The 20473-nt window shown below is 41.3% G+C and overlaps 3 protein-coding genes across 7 annotated transcripts; all 3 read left to right on the top strand.

Annotated features, from left to right (window-relative positions):
* Positions 1-325: 325 nt before the first annotated feature.
* On the top strand, positions 326-3764 carry LOC113012066 (E3 ubiquitin-protein ligase TRIM39-like). The gene is made up of 7 exons (XM_026152021.2): positions 326-901; positions 1004-1099; positions 1592-1825; positions 2033-2180; positions 2329-2355; positions 2497-2642; positions 2752-3764. The coding sequence occupies exons 1-7, from the start codon at positions 332-334 to the stop codon at positions 3181-3183; spliced, it is 1653 nt and encodes a 550-aa protein (XP_026007806.2). The 5' UTR covers positions 326-331; the 3' UTR covers positions 3184-3764.
* Positions 3765-4095: 331 nt separating this feature from the next.
* On the top strand, positions 4096-13933 carry rpgrip1 (RPGR interacting protein 1). Of its 3 annotated transcripts, none has more exons than XM_026161667.2 (31): positions 4096-4349; positions 4634-4773; positions 4999-5052; positions 5158-5278; positions 5491-5696; positions 5789-5891; positions 6084-6221; positions 7019-7124; positions 7213-7236; positions 7338-7484; positions 7602-7675; positions 7790-7995; positions 8084-8190; positions 8278-8328; positions 8422-8601; positions 8694-8811; positions 8964-9127; positions 9208-9553; positions 9650-9810; positions 10139-10371; positions 10466-10581; positions 10856-11076; positions 11165-11206; positions 11306-11490; positions 11974-12052; positions 12179-12242; positions 12376-12470; positions 12630-12819; positions 12910-12994; positions 13109-13236; positions 13601-13933. In XM_026161667.2, the coding sequence occupies exons 2-31, from the start codon at positions 4686-4688 to the stop codon at positions 13822-13824; spliced, it is 4056 nt and encodes a 1351-aa protein (XP_026017452.2). In that variant the 5' UTR covers positions 4096-4349; positions 4634-4685; the 3' UTR covers positions 13825-13933. The 3 variants fall into 3 exon arrangements, with proteins under 3 accessions (XP_026017452.2, XP_026017451.2, XP_026017450.2); XM_026161666.2 differs by having other exon boundaries at positions 4097-4349; positions 5161-5278; positions 6081-6221; XM_026161665.2 differs by having other exon boundaries at positions 4097-4349; positions 6081-6221.
* A 1371-nt stretch (positions 13934-15304) lies between these two features.
* Positions 15305-20395, top strand: LOC113018561 (PC-esterase domain-containing protein 1A-like). Of its 3 annotated transcripts, none has more exons than XM_080299887.1 (9): positions 15305-15341; positions 16100-16181; positions 16975-17054; positions 17292-17524; positions 17738-17888; positions 18459-18705; positions 18840-18896; positions 19588-19764; positions 19982-20395. In XM_080299887.1, exons 2-9 carry the CDS (start codon positions 16109-16111, stop codon positions 20128-20130), a joined length of 1167 nt encoding a protein of 388 aa, XP_080156013.1. In that variant the 5' UTR covers positions 15305-15341; positions 16100-16108; the 3' UTR covers positions 20131-20395. The 3 variants fall into 3 exon arrangements, with proteins under 3 accessions (XP_080156013.1, XP_026017445.2, XP_026017446.2); XM_026161660.2 differs by lacking the exon at positions 15305-15341 and adding an exon at positions 15416-15827; XM_026161661.2 differs by lacking the exon at positions 15305-15341 and having other exon boundaries at positions 16162-16213.
* The last annotated feature ends 78 nt before the right edge of the window (positions 20396-20473 follow it).

The raw sequence follows: 20473 nt of genomic DNA, 5'->3' as shown, positions 1-20473 counted from the left end.
TCTCAGGCCCTTTTTTAAAGTTAAGCTTAAAGAGGAAGTGAAAGGCTGAACTATGTCACCATGCAGCTGGACTTTGTCCAGTGAACTGCTTTGAATTGTTTCAAACCTTTGATAAGGAGGTTTGTGCGTCTGGCTCTATTCCAAGTACTTACAGAGCTGACAATATGGGAAATGCCTTGAAAAATGACCTTGATCTACGTTTGAGGTCATTTGTTAGCCTTGTAAATGTCCCAGTGTTACCAATAGTGACTTTCTCAGTGACTCAGAAAGTAAATGATTAATGTTTTCTAAGCTCTCTCCTCTCTAATGTTCTTTCTTTAGCTCTGAGGCGATGGCTTCCAATAGTTTTCGTCTGTCAGAGGTGCAGTTTCAGTGTTCCATCTGCCAAGATGTTTTCTCAGAGCCCGTCTCCATCCCCTGCGGTCACAGCTTCTGCTTCACCTGCATCACAACACACTGGGACGTTAGCCGTGCAATTAGCTGCCCCAAATGTCACACAGTCTTTGAAGGCCGCCCTGAGCTTTGTGAAAACTCTTTTGCGAAGGAAATTTCAGAGCAGATCCGAGCGAGAAGGCAGAACGGCGTGATTGCAGCGACAGAAAAAGTCATCTATTGCGATGTGTGCACAGGAACGAAAACTGAGGCACAGAAATCATGCCTCACGTGTCTGACTTCGTACTGCGAGATGCACCTGGAGCCTCACCTGAGAGTTGCCACCTTGAGGATTCACAAGCTGATTGAACCCGTGGCAATGCTGCAGAACAGGATGTGTAAAAAGCACCAAAGGCTTTTGGAGCTGTTCTGCAGAAGTGACCAGAGGTGTGTTTGTGTGCTGTGCACCGAAACCGACCACCGCTCTCACAAAACGGTCCCAGTGGAACGAGAAAGCCAAGAGAGGAAGGTGTGAACTCCTCCGCAGCACTGAACTCTTGTTAAATTAAATGCTAAACTCTGGCATAAGACTGTAACTATTTAAAGGTTATGTCCTCGTTTTAACGTTTAGGTGCAGATGAAGAGAATCGAGGGTGATGTTCAGCAAATGATCCAGGACAGACTGCAGAAAGTGGAGGAGATTAAACGATGTGTGGAGCTCAGCAAAGTGAGTTAACATAAGAGCATAGAATATCTGGGGGTTTAAGCCTCTCAGGCTGTGATTAAAGCACCTAGAAACTGGCACCATTCCATAACAATGGACCGTGAGCTCAGTTTCATCATCATTAATATGCAAATTGTCGTGACCACTGATCAATCAGCACATTGTAAGACAGTTAGGCCCTTTCTCAGTTCAGTTCTCAGATCGTCCCCCTGTCTCCCAGTTGGCATTCCTCCCTGTCCAGGGTGTGAAATCTCCTGGACATTGTCAGGCAATGGTGCTGGTTTCGGTCATTATGTAAGTTCCCTGAGACTGATGAACTCACTTAAATGAGTGACAACACTGAAAACACAATGTTCAGATGGACATAATCAACTGTCTGGGTTCTGTATTGTTCTGCTTGGAAGCCACATGTGTTCAAATTGATCTACTGCTGAACCTTTTGCTGCCCTGAGGAAAAATGTGTTTTTGTTTGTATTTGCTTAATGCCCTCTATAGGTAAATTCAAAGAGAGACATAGAGAGAAGCGTGCAGGTTTTCTCCGCTCTCATTCGTACCATGGAGAGAAATCAAGCCGAGCTGGTGGAGATGATCCAGAGGAGGCAGGCGGCAGCGGAGCAGAGGGCAGACAGGCTCGTTGCAGAACTGGAGCTGGAAATCACTGAACTGCAGAGGAGAAGAAGTGAAATGGAGCAGCTTTTTCACACAGATGACCACCTCCATCTCATACAGGTTAGGAATTTAGTTTATTTTCTAGAAGGTGGGGAGGTAGACAGAAAAAACACATGGGAAGTGGCTCCAATTCAGTGGGAGATGGATCATTTGTCATTGTTTTGCTGTTATTGTATCCAGTTACAAAAATCAGGATTTTTTTTAAGTCATCCTGCTTTGTATTGTAAATCATTGCTTTTAAAGTAAGTTTTCTCTTCTTTGTGTCAGAGGTTTCCAGCTCTGAGTTCTCCTCCATCGGCCAAATCCTGCTCTGAAATCATCGTCCATGCAGACACCAGTTTGGGGATATTACGCAGAGCAGTGGTCAACATTGTGCAGCAGCTGCAATCGGAGCTGAAAAAACTTTCCATTCAAGGTTCATATCTATTCAGCTTTTTTTATGTATTTGTTTTTTGTCAGCATCATTACATTAAATGACTGAACAGCTGCTTTCAAACAACATCGCAATCAAAGATCACACATGGGTGGAGTATTTTTGACCGTATGTTCTGATCTTTTTGCAGAGCATGAGAAGATTCAGCAGTATGCAGGTAAGAGTGTTCACTGTTAACTGTCATGAAAGGGAACATTTATATTTCCTGCTTTGACAAAACAGAAAACCACACAAAAATCTTTTCTTATTAGAAATAAGAGGCTAATAAAGTCCCGCATAAACTGTGTCTTCCTACCAGCTGATGTTCAGCTGGACCCCAGGACAGCCAACCCTTGGCTGGTTTTATCAGAGGATGGGAGGCAGGTCTGGGATGGAGAGGCTGAACAAAACGTGGCCGACATACCAGAGCGTTTTGACACGGCGCCATGTGTCCTCGCCCTCAAGGTAATTAAAGATGTAGCGGGTTCCCCTTTAAACATTTTGTCTTTTTGTTGCTCTCTGTGATACACGGAAAAATGGGCAGTCAGTGATGTGTAGCTCTCTCCTTAAACAGGGATTCACCACAGGAAGGCACTACTGGGAGGTGGATGTCGGAGACAAGACAGCGTGGGATCTAGGTGTAGCTAAAGAATCAGTCAACAGGAAAGGTTTGATCACACTGTGTCCAGAAGATGGTTATTGGACTATCTGTTTGAGGAAGGGCAGTGAGTACCGGGCATGTGCTGGACAGGCAGAGCTGTTGTGCCTCGCTCAGAGACCACATGTCGTTGGGGTGTTTTTGGATTATGAGGAAGGCAGGGTGTCATTTTACGACGCAGAGACCCAGTCACACATCTATTCTTTCAAATGCGTCCAATTCACCGACGCCATGCTTCCCTTTTTTAACCCTGACATGAGTGACAACGGCAGCAACAAATCGCCACTTATCATCCGCCAAGTCAGTGGAATTGATGAAGGCAAGGACTTAGATGACATCACTATATGATGTACGTCGATCTGGGTTTGTTTGTGTTTTTTTGCATTAAACTGTTCCCTGTTTTGTAATGCATGAAGATATTTTTAAACATTTAAAAACTGCATGCAAATTCTAAAGTTAGTATTAAATTTTTGAATGAAACTGTTCATAAAAAATACTCCTTTCTCAATAAATATCTCAAACTCTACTTGCTTTGCTTAGCAACTGTAAAATAATGATTTCTACATATAGGATATATTGTATTCTGGCTTGTATACTAGAGAATTCATCCTTTTACTTCTATCAGCTGTCACATCATCAATAAACACTAGTGACTGTACATGTCCATGCCATAACACTGGTCCCACCACATGCTTCTGATCATCAACTGTTTCTTTCCTTCTCCTCCCATCATCCTGATACAAGTTCGTCTTGGTTTCATCTGTTTTCTGGCCTTCCCGTTCTTGAGTGTTACAGCTCTAATGTTCTTGTAAATCCTTGTATTTAAAACAACACTGAAAATCTATAGCATACAAATGCAACACAATGACTTGACTGAATCATCTTCGTATGTCCTTTTCATTTGTATAATAAACCATCAGGCCATGAAACTGCTTGTCAGTCAATTTATTCTTAGCCTCTGAAAATACTGTAATAAAAGTGACCTTGAGTAGAAAAGCACTACATGAGAACCATACTCGTGTTTTTCAATCAGCTGCTGTTATCTGTTGTATATGCTTACAGCCTCCACCCACGTATTTATTATCTGCTTCCCTTGTGCTTCAGTAAACAGATCTGAGACCTGCTTCACTCTAATAACAGCTCTCCTCAGTCATTATAACCTAACTACAAACTGATTTCAGAGCACATCTTAATCTACAATCTGATGCTCGCTAATCAGATTATCATGGAAATAGGATTAGCATCCACGCATGTGGAACACTGCTTCAAGATTGGACCACGACTACTATATACTAATGTTTCTCACTGAATTACATCTATGCACGGAAATATATTAACATAGATCTAAAGTAGAAAGCATCTCTCTGTGAAGACTAAGCTAACAGAGGTTGGGAAGGAACGAAAGAAGAAAGTCTTAAGAGGGATTAAACCTGGACAGGACGGACAGACATAAATCCTGCCTGGTTGTGCTGGACACCGGGCTCAAGCAGGAAACACCACACAATTCTCACACGGTGAGTTAAATAGTTCTTATTAGGAAATCTTTCAGTGTTGAAGTCTGAATTCTTTAAAATAAACTGTTAGCTTTTCTGGGCATTGAGCACATTACAGTTTAAAGTAGTCACTTTGGAATATCTTTAAAAACAGTTAGACTGTAGAGACCCTACAATTATTCTCTGTTTTTAATTGTTTATTGCCGTTTAGTGTAGTTACCATAGTGAAACTTTAAAACGTGTCATATTTGCAGTATTAAGGTATTTCGTCTTCAGCAATTCAACCTCATTTGAACCAAATTCAGGTTTTGTAAGGCTGAAGGTTTCTGAGAAGATGAGTCTGTGAAGAGCGGTGTAATGTCGCCGGTGGTGGACGAGACAGCTGGGGACCTCCCAGTGAGGGATGTGGGCCTGATGAGAGGGGGACTGATGCCAACTGTCCCAGGTTGGTTTGTACTGATATGTGTTTTTGTCTGTCATTAAAAACACAACTTGAAGAAAATAAACCAAAACCTTGAAGTACAAGCATCAAAGAGATAATGCCAATGAATGTTACAATTTAGCTTTGCATTAAGTCTCAGTTTATTAATTATGAGCAGGGTTTAGGCAATAAATAAACTGTAAATCATTAGGAATAACTGCAAATATCGCCTCATTGCCATCTTCTCAGATACTCTACGGGATGTCAAGTCCTGGAAGAAGCATCATGTCATGAGGACAAAAGGTAAAAGCACTTCAGGTTTTTATAGTCTGTATGGAAGTCGCACAACAGAATCTTCAGTTTTCATGTCTGTGTGTGCTTTCTCTGTGTCTCCATCTCCCTGTCCAGCAGACCCTCAGCGCCTTTTTCGATTTCCCAGAGAGCACCTGGAGGACCTGTGCCTCCGACTGCAGGAGGAGAACAGTGTGCTAAAACAACACACACGCACCCAGGACCAGAGACTACGCAGGTAACACACGCAAAATACACTTTTTGTACCTGATTCCATACATTTGAACAACGTGGAGCATATTAATGAAAATTTATTTACTGGCAATAAGATGAAAGTAATATTGAAACTCCAAAGAGAGATTAAGGAGTGCCTTTTGCACTTTTTAAAGGCACTTACTGAACACCTGTCAGCCAAACTGTGGCCAATTAAACCTCTCTGCTTTGCCTCAGTATGTCTGCTAGGCTAATGCGTCTTCGTCAGACCAGTCCTGGCTCCAGTGGTGTTAAGGAGAGGGACATGGAGGACACAATACAGGAGCTGGAAGCCCGAGTGGCAATGCTGGAGAGCCAGAAAGGAGTGCTGCAGAACAAACTCAGCCTGGCCAAGCAGCACATTATGGACCTGGGAGCTCGCACACCCTACAAATTCAGTAAAGGTGTGTGCAACAGCAACAACAACAAGAATAGAGGCCGCAGTGATTCCCTCTTAAATCTCTTTATTTTCCTTCCCTGGTCTTCGTGTTGTTAGGTAAAAATCTGGACGGAGACGGTGGAATGAGGAGGGCAGCCCAGACTGCACCACCTCGATATGGCCCTACACTGGAAGACACCAGGGCAGAGATGGAGAGGTTGTAAGTGTCCCATGTGTGATGTGCTAAATGACCAAATGATCCATTAGCTACAGCAGATCATCCTTTAGCGTGACATGACTGACCACACTCTTGCGTAGCTGAAGTAAATCACATGACGCACATTAATAAGCGACAAGGAAAACATCTGCGCTAAAAGCCTCTGAATCTCACTGTGTCTTTCCCACCCAGCAGGTCCACTATGACAGAACAGGTGAGGGTGGCAGAGCTGGAACTAACTGCCCAGGCGCTCAGAGACTCGCTGAGAGAGAAAGAGAAAGAGATTGAGGGGACCTTTCGAGAGATGAGGAAGCAACAGGCCGACAGACACAGGTAGCTACAGCAGAGACATCACAGAGACAATAATGAAACAATTAAATAAAACAGGATAATTGATGTTACTGCATTTTTTGAAAGGCTTTTTAGGGGATATTTATGTTCACTGTGAGAATAACTGTGAATGCTCAGCATGACAGCATCCTAGTTTGACTTAATTTGCTTGAGCCGTTTGTAGCAAGAACATCAAATGGCAGCATTGTAGAGCTAAGTGCCTTTGTGCATGATACAGCATGTATCCTCTCAGCATATCATACAATAATCTCACACGTTGTATCATGGCTGTGCACTCGAATTGAGTTGAGCCCTTTGTGCTCACTTTCACACTCTACCAGACAAGCTTTGCACAGTTCACCAGTGAGTGAATCAGCTGATTTAAAATAAGTCTTGTTTATGTTTTACTGGGCTTCGGCACAGCCTGTCCGTTCAACCCACTCACTGTCTGAAAGCTCACTGTGTGTCGTAGCTCCTCAGTCTCCCTTTTTGAACTTTCTTCTTATTGGCTGCAAATTGCAAACAGAAGGTGTGAGCAAACACCAGGATTGTTCCCTCTCTTTGTCATCAACAAAAACTGAAAAAGCAAAAACAGAGCTGTCTGAGATGAAGCCTTGTTTAAAGCGTTCATCGTGTTTGAGCATCCACTGATGTAACGGTGAGGACAGAAAATAAACCTGTGATCTTAAACTTTAAACACAAACATAAGCAAACACTTGCATTTTTGCTTTTTTTTAAAAAAAAAAGAACATAAGTAAATTCATCCATGAAATATGTCCAAAATGATTTGTCTCTACCAGAATAACTATCAGGGAGAATGTGGATTTAATCCGTCTGCAAAAGCAGCTTTCAGAAAAGAGTGCTGCCCTGAGAGTTACACAGGAGAAATTCACCAACCTGCAAGAGGTCAGAAACACTGTCTGTCAAACATTTCTTTTCTTATGTCACAGGAACTTCTTTTTTCAGCTTACTAGACATTTTGCTTTTCTTCTAGGCGTATGAGAATCAGCTAGAAGAGGTAAAGGTCTCAGCACACTGATAAAGTTCAGCTGATGTTTCAGGTAAGTAAAATTTGAAAAACCGCTAATCGTACTTTTGACTGCCATGTTTTTATATCAGACTCAGAGATCAATGAGGGAAAGTCAAGGAGCTCTGCTGGGGAAAGCTGAGGAACTGACCGAACAACTGAAACAGGAAAGACAAAAAGCTCTGGAACTAGAGGGACAGCTTACCAACACGACCCTGTCTCTGCAGACCCTCGACAAGGTACGCTACCTCATCTGCAGGAACAAATCTAAGAGAGAACCTCAAAGATGACAGAAGGATGTCTATGGGTCATTACCAAAAATCTGGAGATCATATAATATATAATTTCTCTATCAGCTGCAGGAGAGGATATCAGACCTGGAAGGAGAGAGGGACCTGATTAAAAGAAATTATGACACGCTGCTAGAAAGGTAAAAGAGTATGTGCTTCAAGACCAAAGAAAGTTATTAATTCCAATATAAACCACAAAACATCACCTGTTGTTTCAGTGGTTATTTAAACCTTTTTTTCCACCCTTTTTTCAGTACTTTATCTTCTCAAAGCACCCATGATCACCAGGTGGAAAAACAGAAAGAAGTGCTCCAGACAAGCGAGAAGCTCGGGGGAAATATCAGCAGGATGGAGGAAATGCTGCTCGCAGAGCAGGAAGACAGGCGCAGGCTGGAAGTAGAGAAGGAGAAACTGAGACGAGAGAAGGAGATACTGGAGGAGCAGATGGAGCAAGAAAGAGGTCTCTTCATTTCTCAGCATGTGCTCGTCCAAAGCAAACAGGTTGTGTAATAACAACCCCGTTTGTTCATTTCTGTTGTTACATTTAGAGCTTTCCTTGTCTATGAGAGACAAACAAGAGCAGCTGGAACAGGAGGTGTTCCGGTACAAGGAGCAGGTCTCTGCTCTGCAGGACAGGCTGGACTCTGTGAGCAAGGTCCGAAGTTTTCAGCAGCTAATTTACACTTTCTGTGTGTTATCGGTGCTTTAAGCACACTTTGTGACACGGTTCCCTCTCTTCCAGGAGTTTGACATGAGCGTTGAGGAGCTGAGCGAAACCCTTCTGCAGATCAAGGTTTGCACTCCGTTGCACCCTGTCAGACAAACAAACCACATAAATTAGTAGATAAATTGCCTTTTTTTTAGCCTCGTGTCGTTTTCACTGCAGGCATTTAGAACGCAGCAGGAGAGCAAGGAGGGTTTGCGCTTCCTCCTGGCTGATGGGAAGTTGGAAGATTCACCCTGCGAGCTGGTGAATATCCAGGCATCTCATGCTGAGTCTGTGCTCGAATTACAGAAAACCAGAAACCTTTTACTGCTGGAGCACCAAATCACTAAAGACCTGCAGGTTTGCACAGCTTTTAAATGCATATGTGAATTATGTGGAACATAGCCGTTATCGCCATTTTTTTTGCAATTTCTCCCATTTTCTTCTCAAAGCAAGAGTTAAGTACAGTCAGCCAGAAGGTGCAGAGAGAGAGAGAGGAGAGCAGGAGGAGGATTGCAGAGAAAGACAAACTGCTATCAAAAAGAGCTCTGCAGATCAACAGTTTACAAGGTGTGACGATGAAAATGACAGCAACCCTTTCTACATTATAGTAACGACAAACAATTGCTAATTAGTTACTCAGACTTACTATTTGACATGCAAGAAATGATGTACATTAGACAGAATCTCCAAACATTTTATTTTCTCCTCTGTACCTAAAGCCCAGTTGAAAGAGTTGGCATACAGCCCCAGGAACTACAAACGTACCATACCAGTACAGTACACCTGGCCAGTTGGAGATCAGGAGGTGGTGCAGCCCATTGAGGATGACATGTCATTCTCTCAGCTCAAGGCTGGGGAATCGCTGCTAGAGATCCACCTGAAGGTAAAGACTCACATCCCGAGCCTGAATCATTTCAAGCTGTTTTCCCAAAGGTTATGATAACTGCTCATTCCCACCACCAGGCTGCAACCTTCACCCCAGCAGGACTGCGTATTATGGGGGGCATCCATCCAGGGGCAGATAAAGGTGAAGATATTGTGAGCTTCTGCACGTACAGCCTGCTGGACTTTGAGATGCACTCTACTCCTCTGGTGTCGGGAAGCCAGCCCAATTATGGCTTCACATCCCGCTACTGCCTGACAGTCCGGGATGTGGGTCGGCTGGGAGGTCAGGGGTCAAGAGTCAGAGTAGAGCTCCACCAGGCATTAGGAGGAGTCCGGTTTGTGACCCACGGAAGTGGACAAATGTCTCTAATGGGTGCCATAGAGAGGAGAGGAGAGCGTATTGGTGGACACGTGAATATTACAGGTGTGTAAAGAGAAGCTGTTTTGTTAATTCCACTGCATAGATGAACAAAAAGATCTCTTAGAAATGTTTTCGTTTTATTTACCGTCTCCCTCTCAGGACACGAGGGTGAAGTTGTCGGTGTTGTGGATTTCTGGGCACGTCTGTTCCCTCCTGCAGAGCCTGTGGCCACTGTGGCAGAGAGTGGAGCTGACTGGAAAACAGTGAGACACAGAAGTCCTGTGCAGATCACGCTTGGGTGGCAAGACAGCATTCATGAGGTAAATCAGAGAGAAGATAAGCTGATGAAAGCACAGTGAATAGTGTGTCCACACTGGGAATACACACAATTTGGCCTTCCAGCTCATACTGCACCTACTGTATGAGCTACATGTATGTTCACATGTGTTAAGGCAAATCTGTGCCCCTTGTCACCTTGTTCAGTATTAGCTTTACAGTTAAGTGTATGTATTTGTTACAAAATGCATTCATTATATTTATTTATTTCCAATTTGAGTCCAGTTTGGGTGAAGTAGCCTTTTAAAGTTGGATGCTCTGCTTCCAAACATGTACAGAATCTATTTATGACTCGATTTATATTTATGGCAGGAGTTACATGACTATGGTGGAGGAATCCCCAATGAACTGGTGGTAATGCTGGAACGCTGTGTGGGCCTCAGCGCTCGATGGCCAGGACTACTTCCTGATGCCTACCTGACATACAGGCTCTACGACCTGCCACCACATGTCTCTCAAACAACCAAGTGCACAGCTGATCCAGTGTTCAATGACGCTACTAGTTACCCACTTGCAATAACAACTGATGTGCTGCAGTACCTCAGGTACGCTAGTTCAAAAGTTTTCTTCTGTTTTTGTTTCTATTTAATCTCACCTTTAGCAGCCTGCTAACTTCACTCAATTGCACTTTTTTCTCAGGTCAAGCAGTCTGTGGGTGTACGTGTTTGATGACAGTGATGACCAGATACCTCCACCTTATCTGGCCAAAACCCCAATACCACTGCGAACCCTGGCTACAGGGAGAGAGATCAGAGGTGAGGGATGGAGAAAAGTAAAAGAACTGCATGATTTTTCTGCATCCATAACTCCAGGAGACATTAATGTAGATGAAGGTGGAAAAAAGTGCTACAAAGTATCTACAAAGTAACACAAATTGGTTTATAATACTTTTATTTAACCTATTTACATGCTTGTTTAGGGAAACTGATCATATACAGGTTGTAAAGTACCATCTGTTTCTGAATCAGTTTTGTAGCATTGCTCAAAAACCAGAAAGGCTGAATATCTCACAAGTTCATATTTTGTCAGGGGATTATGTGCTGAGAGATCCAGCCGGTGGACCTCGAGGCATGGTCAGAGTAATGATGAAATGGAAGTACCCATTTCAGCCACCTGTGGATGCCTTGCTAGGCCGACAGGGAAGCAGAGCGGACATGCAGGGCAGAGCACGGGAGAGCAGTGAAAGGGAGGAGAGGAGACAAGAGAAGGATGATGCATCACAGAGACCCATAGCTAAGCCCAGAGTGAAGGTAAGGAAAGTGCATGATATCTGTGCGTTCAAAGACACTTCCTATCCCCTATAGCTTAAAATCTGTTTTTCTATGGCTTTTTTCACAGACTTGGAAACCTGAGCCTTTGCAGAAAGAGATAAAATCCTGGGTAGGGTTTTAATCTGAAGAATGTGTGGGTGAGGTAGTTCAGCACGCAATACAGCCATGTTTGTTTGTGCACTGATATACAATATTTGTCGGCTTACAGCCTCGGCCACCACCCACCAAGCAGAGGAGCTCACAAGATGTAAGAGCAGAGCAAACCACCTCTGTGAGGCCAACGTCTACAGACAGAAAGAGGTCTACTAAGAGGTCGCCTGAGCTTTACCAGAGAACACCTCATCTGACACCTGAGCCAAGACTGACCACACCTTCTCATTTACCAGCTACTAAGTAATTTCTTTTTAATACAAGGGGCGCTTCTTAAAGTTGATATCACTGAAAATAGTTACATATGAAAACCAAATAAGATTTTTAAATCCATAATAATCAGTTTTAATTGTTTTAATAATTGACTGGAAGTTTCAAACATCGCTTTTATGATCATCAGCAGAGCTGAGCAGAAACAGCTTAAGATTGACTCTCCCAGAATAGAGTTAACTTCAAGACCTGATATGGACCAAATGTGTAAATAATATGGTAAACAAATATATCAATCACTAAGGGCAGTGGTTCTTTCGCTGGAAACAACACTTTTGACATTTCAAACACCACACAGAGACCTTCATGTTTTGCAAAACCAACTATTTATTGGTACAAAAAATAATCTTTCAGCATCACATTTATTTAAAACAGTTTCATCCATCTGTCACTTATAAGAAATTTTGTAAGAAGAACATGATTAATTTTTTAAAAATATATTAAATCTTATTTAAGGTATTCAGAGAGAACATCTTCCAGACAATCACCCGCCACTGCGTCGAGGGTCAGCTCTGTCAGCGATGCCAGAACTCAGGTCAGCTCAATCACCTTCTTGTATTCAAAACAATGCTGTGAAAAGCTAATTTATGTAAATTTAGAATGAAAAGACACAAATGAGAACTTGATGAATGGGCTCATGTGTTGTCTTTTCTTTTTTCAGGATATTTCCATTGTGGATCAGGTGTCAGTTGTTGAGGGTGAAGACGAGGACAGGAGTGAGAGCGGTAACTATTCATATACAAACAACACACTTGATTTAGGTTGCTTACGGCAATTTATAGCTTTATTCTGCCATTCATTAAACATGCAGAAAAAGGACTGCTCAGTGCTGACAGTGCTTTGATTTTGACTAAACAGCTGCTGCAGAGGACACTGAAGCCCCCGAATCTTCAGAGTCAAGTTCCTCACAAAGTGACATCGTTGTCATACCACCAAAACGAAAAATGAGGAAGGTAACTGTCTGAAAGAATGGAGCAACAACAGACAACAAAGGAAACATTATAATCATACCGCCTTTACTGTGCTCTTCTACATAGTGCTACAGGGGGACACAATATGAGCTTTTATTTTGGAAATAATGTGGAGGCCAACATTTTGTCATTGTATTTCAGGGAGAAAAGCTTCGAGTGGAGATTCTGTCCCTGACTTTTGAACCTTCCTCAAATGTGGCAATGGATAAGTCAGTGCAGCGAGTGTACGTGGAATATCGGCTGCTGGGCATCCCGATGGAGACAACAGAAACACCCATGTCCCTCCGCAAACCTACCAAAGGAGAGGAGATTCACTACAACTTTACACGAGGTAAGAGTTAGTGAGCTGTCCATGTTTGTGCCAATAAGCTTTGAACTTTAAAGATCCTAAATAGACTCAAAATCTCTGTTTCTTTCTCAGTGATTTATGTGGATGGTTCACAGTCAACTCCACTTAGACAGTATCTTTACACGAAGTTGGAGGGCACTGACCCCAACCAGGGCAGGTAGTGTTTGCAAATCTGACGTTAAAATCTGACTTAAGAAGTTTAATAATATCTCTGCTATTGAAAAGTCTTGCTTCTAAATGTAAGTTCGTGTGTCTGTATGTGTCACGGCAGGTTAAGGTTCACAGTAGTCAGTGAGCCAATGGACGATAACGAGGAGTGTGTGGACGTTGGACACGCTTTTCTGAACCTACAGGAACTGCTGCTCACAGGAAATGATGTCATTGAACAGCAGCTTGACAGTGCGTGAGGTTTTTTTGAGCAGTGTTTATTAATTGGATATGCCGAAAAGTCTGTTCATCTCGATGCAGAGTTTTCAGTGGGAGAAACATTTCGTCACTCATCCAAGTGACTTCTTCACTCACTCAGTCTGGATGGTTGACGAAACGTTTCTCCCACTGAAACACACATCGAGATTAACAGAATCAACTTTTTGGGATTTCCCTACCTGGATGATTGAGCATGCATGAAGATAAATGGATATTTATTATGTGAAGGAAACCATCAAGACCCTTCACATTAATTCATAGTAGTTAAAATGACTGTTGACTACATCTAATTTGTAGAAATCATAATATTTTTTCAAATGGTTTCTCTTCCTGCCAGTTGTGAGCGTGGATGAAGACGAGGTGATAGGAAGTCTCAAAGTGTCTCTAGAAGCAGCTAAAGTTCTGACTGGGATATACCAGGAATTTCACAAGGAGGACAAGACTGAGAAAGATGAGAAGACAGATGAAGAAGAAGTAGAGGAGGAGGAAGAAGAAGGCAAAGAAAAGAAAAAGGATCAGTTACAAGTGATAGATTATGATGATAACAGTGATTTCTACTGAAAGTAAAAGTGAAGCATGAGGATGAGCCTTGCTTTTTCACTTCCCATTTTAAAGCCTCACCAACATTCCCGATGGAAAGAAATAAAGATTCATTTTTGAAAGACAAAAATCTGTTTGAAGTTTATGTAATTTTGATTTTTTTTCCCTTTGCTTTTCTCTGCCAAACTCAGAATTTTAAGTGGCCGATTTTATTTGTTCTTTACACAAACAGTGTTCGATTATATGACCAAAAACTAACTGATTTATAGAAAACCTTGGGCCAGCTAGTGTTATTACTGATGGATCGTTCGCGAACGAAATGGCTCTTAGAGCTGACTCCTTGAAGTGAACGACGCGAGCCGGCTCCTTATCGCAAGCCGTCACGTGGGGGTTTTTTTTCTTTCTTTCTCTCACCCTCTCTCTCGCACTTTTTTTCTGCTTCACTCAGCACGGGAGCCTTGTGCTTTACGCTGGGCAGAGGGGGGAGGGGCGGTAGTTACACTGAGTAGCACAGGAACAGAGCGGGAGGGAGAGAGAGAGAGCCAGGGACAACAACGTCACATTAGTAAGGTATAGTAATCATCCACAACTATTTTCAGTTGCAGATGATAAAGGACTCAGAAAGTTTATTCATGCAGGCCCATATGACAGAGAATGTGCATCTTCTTTTTGTTTTCATATTTTAATTTATATTTAATTGTGTTGTGGTTTGTAGTGTTTTGTGTTGTTTCATTTTAAATTTGTTTAAAAAGAAAAAGCTGAAAATTTTAATAGTTAAAAGTTGAAATGTGAATAGTTGATTTTTGTATTATATGATTTATTTATTACATTTTATGTGGAGTGAATAAATAAAAGTATATTTACGGTGGCCCCTAGTGACAAAGCACGTACAAACTCCAAAACACGTAAAAACTCCGAAGCACATAAAAACTCAAAACACGTACAAAAGAACAACAGAAGTGCTCCAGGATGCTGGGCGCAGTGTTGAGCTTTTGTTACCTAGTGGCTACACAAGCCAGCAAGTACCAACGACCGGATTTGGTGTGTGGTAGTAACAGGTAAATGAACTTTTTTTTAAATTATTTGACTATATACGAGTGCCTGTGTATAAATACACAAACAATACACACATGCTTTCAATTGTGTAATTTAAGTGATCTAGTAGCTCTGCTTTGGAAGTTCAGTTCATGCTAGAAATGTGTTTTGGAGTTTGTACGTGGTTTGTCTCTAGGGGCCACCGCATATATTTATATATAAACATATATAAATAAAACCACTTTTTTTTTACGTTAGTAATTCCTTTTGTGCATAATTTTATATTATTGTTAATAATAAATTAATTAAAGCAACAAAACAACCCGATGAGCCGGTCGGAGCCGAAAGAGCCGACTCTTTTTAGTGAGCCGAACCGAAAGAGCCGGGTCTCTAAAAAGAGCCGGAAATCCCATCACTAAGTGTTATCACAGTAAAGAGATTGTTTTTGAAGTAGGAAATGGCTTAACAGGCACAAGAAGAGGCGTGGTTGTAATTCCATATGTGCACGTATATTTAAAAAAAAATAACTATTCATATTGTTAATTTTTTTTTTTAATTTTTAAAAGCATCTAATATCTCTCTAATATTAATTAAATTAATTTTTTTTCTTTATTAAGTAATTTATTTTTCATTTTAAAATTAGTGTCGACCCATTAAGGTAGCGCACAGTCGTTAAAAGCACCATTTAATTGGCGACACCTGCAGTTTGGGGGTGTGCTTGAAACTCTGGAGTGAAATATTTGTAATTTTTCTTTTTTTCTTTTTTTTTTTAAATTCACATCAACTTTAAACTTTTAAAACACTAAGTGGTTGAGGAGGCTGTCGCAACTTCGGGCCTTAAAACTAAAAACTTAGTGGCGCAAGAGCCACTTCAGAGGAAATTTGGCTAACGCTAGCTAAACTGGTTGAAAAATAACACTGAACACCAACACATAGCATTTACAAGAGGCTGGAATTAGTGGTACAGTTTGCATCTAAACTCAAAAATGGTAAGTATTTATTACATAAGTGATTTTAAGCCAACAGAAAAATAGCCAGCTATTTTATTTATTTTTTAAACCACTGTTGGTCATTACTAAGCTAATGTTATTGCGAGAAGCTTGGAAGTATGGTAGAGAAACTCTGTCCGGTCAATATCTCATCTGGAAAAACTACCTCACCTTTGAGTTTACACATTTAGGCATTTTTAGTGGAAAGTATTTATGACCGCAATTTGAGCCCATAGAAAGACGCAACAGTGTTTGACTTTGTAATTTAACAGCGGGAGATCATGAAGAGTGTGAGCCACCTGCAGGCCAGCCAGCTGCTCCATAACAAGTTCATCGTGGTGTTGGGAGACTCCAGTGAGTAGCTGGCTGACAAAATTAATGAATCGGTATTTACATTATCTTGTGCATTTATACTTAAGGTGTTCTTGTTTGCCCAACGTTGACTGTTTTGTGAATAAACTGTATGTACCGTTCACATCCACTTCATTAGGTTCAGTTTGGTAGTGCTGGAATTAATACCCGTTTACCTTCATAAATAACATCAGTTCTTCATGACATTTGTTCAAGTTCAAATAATGGCATCAGACACGCAGATTTGTGTGTGGCATCTTTATTATACAAGAGTGTGGTAACCATATCTGTTCACTGTGATCATAGGGATGAACATGGTCAGTAACTACACTCGGGTACGTTGCAGTGTATTTGCAAATATGTGTAATTTAATGGGGCAGATGAGTGCTTTACCACAACCAGGTTAAATTGTTCACCCAATCCAGGATGGATCCATGTTTTCATGTTGTTAACCCTATGAAAACTCAATGTTCTAAGCCCTAAATTCTGACCCTATTCAATGTATCCTGTGCCCCAGTGTCAACTGTTGTCATCAAGACATTTTTATCCAGAAGTCTTGTATATATTTTTCCCTTTCTAAACTATTCTCTGGCTCAAATTGATGGTAGTAATCAAGTTCAGTTTATCAGCAATTTCTAAAATGCTAAAACCAGCCCATTTTCTGCTAAGTGATGAATTAAATATTAAGTGCTCTTGGAAAGGTGTGCCCAATGAAAGCACAGCTATCGAATCTGTATAATGTAATGTACTAATCTATGGGGACTACTTCTAATCTATCATTTTATTTCTTCCTCAGTTCAGCGGGCAGTGTACAAGGATCTTGTTCTGCTGGTACAAAAAGAGAAATATCTTTCCTTGAGACAACTGCGGAGCAAGGCAAGGGTTAACATTTACCAGTTTTATACACTGATACAAAAAAGCGTGCAGGGTCTATAATCATGTGCATGCTACCAGTTAAAACCTCAGCTAACTTATGCAATATAAAGTTTGTAATCATGCCACTGGTGTCATTTAAATTGTAATGTAAAAAAATGGGTGTATTTGAATGACGTGCTTTATATCTGTTCACCTCTTCGTTTGTGTTGTCCTCACACTTGTAACCTACTTCTTTAGGGTGAGATGAGCTTCGAACAGGACTGCCTGGTGGAAGGGGGCTGTCTGGGTCAAATGCACAACGGCACAGAGTACAAGGAAGTTCGACAGTTTCAGTCCGCCCACCATCTGGTCCGTTTTTACTTCGTGACGCGTATCTATTCTCGCTACATGAAGAGCATCCTGGAGGACTTCCGCCATGGTTTGAAACCAGATCTGGTTTTTGTTAACTCCTGTGTTTGGGATATTTCAAGGTGAGTATATTGCGTAACTATTAATAAGGCTGTTGATTTGATTTCATTAAAGAGATAATGTGAGATGAGTCAGAAGTGAGAGTGATGGAGTTTTTTGTGTGTGCATCTATCAGTTCAGAAGAATCATAGCACAACTTTTTGTTTTCCCAATTGAATTCCTCCCACTGTAGTGATTTTTGTTCTTCCTGTTTATGTCTGCACTGGGTGTTCTAGATACAGTTGCAGCTGGGTTGATGACTACAAGGAGAACCTTCATAGGTTCTTCGACGAGCTGCGTGAGGCTCTGCCAGAGGAAACGCTGGTTGTGTGGAACCTCACCATGCCCTTAGGAGAGAGGATCAAAGGCGGTTTCCTGGTGCCTGAGGTCTGTTAGCAAGTCCCATTTATATTATGATTTAACACTAATCTGATTGTGTTAAACACATTGCATATCAAAAGTCTCTTGTCATCTGGGGAAAGCTGATCTAAAAAATTTGCATAAGCCTTGTGCCTGTAGTGGATAATGTGATACCACTGTCCTCTCAGCCAAGTGCTTTTAGAGGCTGAGTAACAGCAGAAATCGAATAGCATTAACATCTGAAACCCCAAGGGTCATTTCTATTTGAAATGACATGCCCAAAATTAATAGTATATTGGGTATGTCAGTATTTCTTTGTTTATTCAGAGTTGTAATTGCAATCTTGGTATCAAAATAAAGCTTTTGAGACTTCATCAGAGGTGTAACTATTACAGCAGATGCTACTGTGTCAAAGGAAGTGGGGATGCCTACATTTCTTTTATAAATTTTAATAAATATATTATGGTGCGATCTGTAGGTTTTTTTTTAAATACTTACTTTATAGGTTTATTGCTCTGCATTATTTTATTTTTTATTTTATTTTACCATCTTCTGTTTTGAGCCTTAAAGCTTTGCCTTCCCCCTTATTTGCCTCAGATTGAGCACAAGGCACCCCAGTTGCGCTACGATGTGATTGAAGCCAACTTCTACAGTGGAACTCTGGCCGATGCCTATGGGATGGATGTGTTGGACCTCCATTTCCAGTTCAGATTCTCACTGCACCATCGAATGAAGGACGGAGTCCACTGGAACGCAGTTGCTCATCGCAAGATAACTTCTCTTCTGTTACAGCACGCTGCAGAGGCCTGGGGTGTGATATTGCCCTGTCCTGTGACTGTCTATGGTGAGAGGAAGTCAGGAGTCACACATACATGCAGAAAAATATTTTCCACTTCTAGGATAAAATGTGGTTTGTTGGTGTCTAAGCTTTCTGCAGGGTTTGAACTTCACCTTTTTTCTCGCTTTTTTTGGGTGTAGATCACACGGAGGTTGCTGAGGAACAGCCAACCTATAACAGTGCTCCAAAACACACAAGTAAGACGTTTATGCAAACTTTGCAGAGACCTTGAACACAGACTTATTGTTTACAAAGTTTGGATAATGACCATATTATTACTGAGAATCGCATAGTAAGAAGCAACAGCAACTTAAAGCCCTGACAACATGTATGTGGGTACTTTAGTGGACGTGGCTTTTTACCCCTCAGCCATAAAAGGCTTAAGAGGCACTGTCATCACCAGAAGAACAACTTCTGTATTTATGCGTGGGCAAGTTAAGCAGATTTCTCTATGGTTAGGGTTGTATCATCGCACATTGTTTTGGCAAGTTCTTGACATCACTTCAGGGCGTCTTGTGTGTTTTTATGTGGGCGTAGATATTTTTCAAGATGAATGCAGAAAAACCTGTCTCAAAAAATACCCATGTTATGTGCAGATGTAGCTTGACAGTTTTAATTTTTGCAGGAGCTTCTCATGCTGTTTTATTAGTGTGTCAAAGTACTAGTAATGTCCTACCAGTTATTAGAAATGGGAAAGACTGCTACTCATTCCCGGTCTTTAAGGTGTTTCTGCCAGGGAGAAACTGTTGCAGTAGATTTTATCAGTGTAGGTTGATACAAAACGAATATCTAAAAAAACAATCAAAGGAATGACTGCAGACTGAATGCATCAATACACAGAATGCTCCTTTTAAAAGTGACCCTTTTTCTGCTGTCTCTGTTTCACAGACTGGCGCTTGTCAGAGATACCTTACAATGGCTGCCGGGCAGAGTTCTTCAGCGATTCACTCCCCACTAACTACTTTAACTTTGAAAACCCAGGGCCACAGACGTGTCACCTAGAATCTGCTGGAACTCAGAGAGCTGCACTCCCACCAAAACCTCACCACAGAGAGACTAGAAATGGTAAGTGTGCATACACTGGAATGTGGACATACTTGTAATGGAATGAAAAGATGGGGACACGCATGCTGGAATTCACTCTGCTGTCAAAATATTTGCTTTAAAACTCAGGTATCGATGTATTTTGATTAGTTGCTGATTAGCTTTTTCACTGTGCAAAGATGTGATAACTTGAAGCTGCCATGTCGGCTCCAGATATAACATGTCCTGTGTCCTGCAGGTTTTGACTACAGGCCTCTGCACCGCTTTGAGCCCTACCAGGAGTACAATCATCAGCATGTGATGAGAAGCAGGCACGCCAGACACCACTATGCCCCATACACCCAACACAGACCCTTTTACTATGGCTACAATGGCGGCTACTACTGAATAGGTGTTTTACAAGCGGCAGACGCGTCCAAATTCTATTCGTCGAGTTATCTTTTCTATATCATCAGGACATTTTTCAGTCCTGTGTTTTACATCTACTAATAAGAAGCATTTTTTTTGTACATATACAATAGTTTACCCTTATTACACATTTTCTTAGTTTTCTAAATTCAATCTTTCTGTCACCAACAAGACATTTTAAATTTCAGATTTCAAAGTTTGTATTTTGTGCTCTAAAGTTAAAATTAAAGTGTTATTGCTAAAATGTGTATCATTATTCTTTTTGTCTCTTCACATTTCTCACAGGTTGGATATAGTATAGATTTGGTGGGGGGGGTTAAAC

This window comes from Astatotilapia calliptera, chromosome 3 (assembly GCF_964374335.1).
Source record: "Astatotilapia calliptera chromosome 3, fAstCal68.1, whole genome shotgun sequence".
Lineage (NCBI taxonomy): Eukaryota > Metazoa > Chordata > Actinopteri > Cichliformes > Cichlidae > Astatotilapia > Astatotilapia calliptera.
The sequence above is the reverse complement of the archived record's forward strand: the minus strand, read 5'-3'. Positions and strand labels throughout refer to the sequence as shown.

Bases quoted from the DNA above. Each gene is read 5' to 3' on its own strand.
- LOC113018561 (XM_026161660.2), top strand. The intron at 17,055-17,291 runs GCAAGGGTTAAC...CTACTTCTTTAG, and splicing joins TGAGACAACTGCGGAGCAAG to GGTGAGATGAGCTTCGAACA. The intron at 18,706-18,839 runs GTGAGAGGAAGT...TTTTGGGTGTAG, and splicing joins CTGTCCTGTGACTGTCTATG to ATCACACGGAGGTTGCTGAG.
- rpgrip1 (XM_026161665.2), top strand. From the start codon at position 4,686: ATGTCGCCGGTGGTGGACGAGACAGCTGGGGACCTCCCAGTGAGGGAT. The intron at 6,222-7,018 runs GTAGCTACAGCA...TGTCTCTACCAG, and splicing joins CAACAGGCCGACAGACACAG to AATAACTATCAGGGAGAATG. The intron at 10,372-10,465 runs GTACGCTAGTTC...CTTTTTTCTCAG, and splicing joins GATGTGCTGCAGTACCTCAG to GTCAAGCAGTCTGTGGGTGT.
- LOC113012066 (XM_026152021.2), top strand. From the start codon at position 332: ATGGCTTCCAATAGTTTTCGTCTGTCAGAGGTGCAGTTTCAGTGTTCC. The intron at 1,100-1,591 runs GTGAGTTAACAT...TGCCCTCTATAG, and splicing joins GATGTGTGGAGCTCAGCAAA to GTAAATTCAAAGAGAGACAT. The intron at 2,643-2,751 runs GTAATTAAAGAT...CTCCTTAAACAG, and splicing joins CATGTGTCCTCGCCCTCAAG to GGATTCACCACAGGAAGGCA.